The sequence below is a fragment of the Cynoglossus semilaevis genome, chromosome 9 (assembly GCF_000523025.1).
Source record: "Cynoglossus semilaevis isolate Cse_v1.0 chromosome 9, Cse_v1.0, whole genome shotgun sequence".
Taxonomy (NCBI): domain Eukaryota; kingdom Metazoa; phylum Chordata; class Actinopteri; order Pleuronectiformes; family Cynoglossidae; genus Cynoglossus; species Cynoglossus semilaevis.
In genome coordinates, this window is record NC_024315.1 from 1,679,346 (window position 1) to 1,680,567 (window position 1,222).

The following is a 1,222-nucleotide window of genomic DNA, read 5'->3' on the forward strand; positions in this document are numbered from 1 at the left end:
CACTGACACCACAGACACCACTGACACCACAGACACCACTGACACCAGACACCACTGACACCACTGACACCACAGACATCCAACTGGATCTGCTGTGGCAGCTGAGCTGCGCTGTGATTGGTTATCGATGAACCTGTTTGACCTATTGACCTGTTGTTTTCCAGATCGGACGATCATTTCTGTCCCTCCAACCGACCTACGGGTCATCAAAGGAACTACAGCCACTCTGCTCTGCAACGCTACACACGACCCCAGAGTCAACGTCAGGTCAGCCTCCTCACCGCTGCCCCCCCCTGGTCCAACACGTCCCTGTGCTGTCACGTCATACCGTCACTGTTGTCGTTGTCGTTGCAGCTTCAGGTGGGACCGCAGCGGCGTGACCGTCCCTCCGTCCAGTGTCGGCCGCGTGTCCGTCCGCCGGGGCACTCTGACTATTGGCCAGACGTGGTCAGGTGACATCGGCGATTACACCTGCACCGTGACATCACAGGCCGGGAATGACTCCAGCTCCGCACGCCTGGAAGTCATGTGAGTTAGAGAGTGGTTTTACAGCTGCTACGACCAGGATGTCAGGAGAGGTTTTTAAATCTGGAAGTCTAAGAACGTCCACTGGTTCTGACTGTTTGGATTAAACTGGATTAAACTGGATTAAACTGGTAAACATAGGCTGAAGAAACTGAACTTTTTGAATTAGGACGATTGGACAAAGAAGAAAACCCTGCTGATAATTTTCTGTTTACGTTTGTGTTTAACGTGCAGCGGCCGCGGAGAAAACGAAGTCGTTCAATTTAAATTGCAGATATTTTATTTCAGATGTTGATTGACTCGACTGAAGATGGAGGAGCAGCAGCTCACAGGTGATTTGGCGCTCTGCCAAAGGGAGGGTTATTAGTGTCGGCTTATTTCACTGTCGCCTGATGAAATAATTGCGTTTTTTTTTTTTCAATATTAACCATTTTTCCATCAGGGAACAAAGACTTTCTAAAACAAATCAAATTTAATATCATTTAATAGTCGTGAGGAACCAGGTTCAACCTGTTAGCAGGGTCGAACCTCTAGGTTTTATTATTATTATTATTATTATTAATAATAATAATATTATTATTATTGTTGTTGTTGTTGTTATTATTATTATTTTCAATCACTCATATCCCCTGTATTGTCTGCAAGAATCAAGGTCTGGAAGAAACATTCATGTTTGGTAATACTGTGCAAAAAAAAA

The 1,222-nt window shown here is 45.3% G+C and overlaps 1 protein-coding gene across 1 annotated transcript in view; it reads left to right on the forward strand.

Annotated features, from left to right (window-relative positions):
* The window catches only part of sdk1b (sidekick cell adhesion molecule 1b), a 148,520-nt gene that overhangs the window by 105,555 nt on the left and 41,743 nt on the right, over nt 1–1,222 (forward strand). Inside the window, 2 exon segments of the mRNA XM_025058662.1 lie at nt 165–267; nt 355–528. Of these exon segments, the coding sequence (XP_024914430.1) occupies nt 165–267; nt 355–528 (277 nt within the window).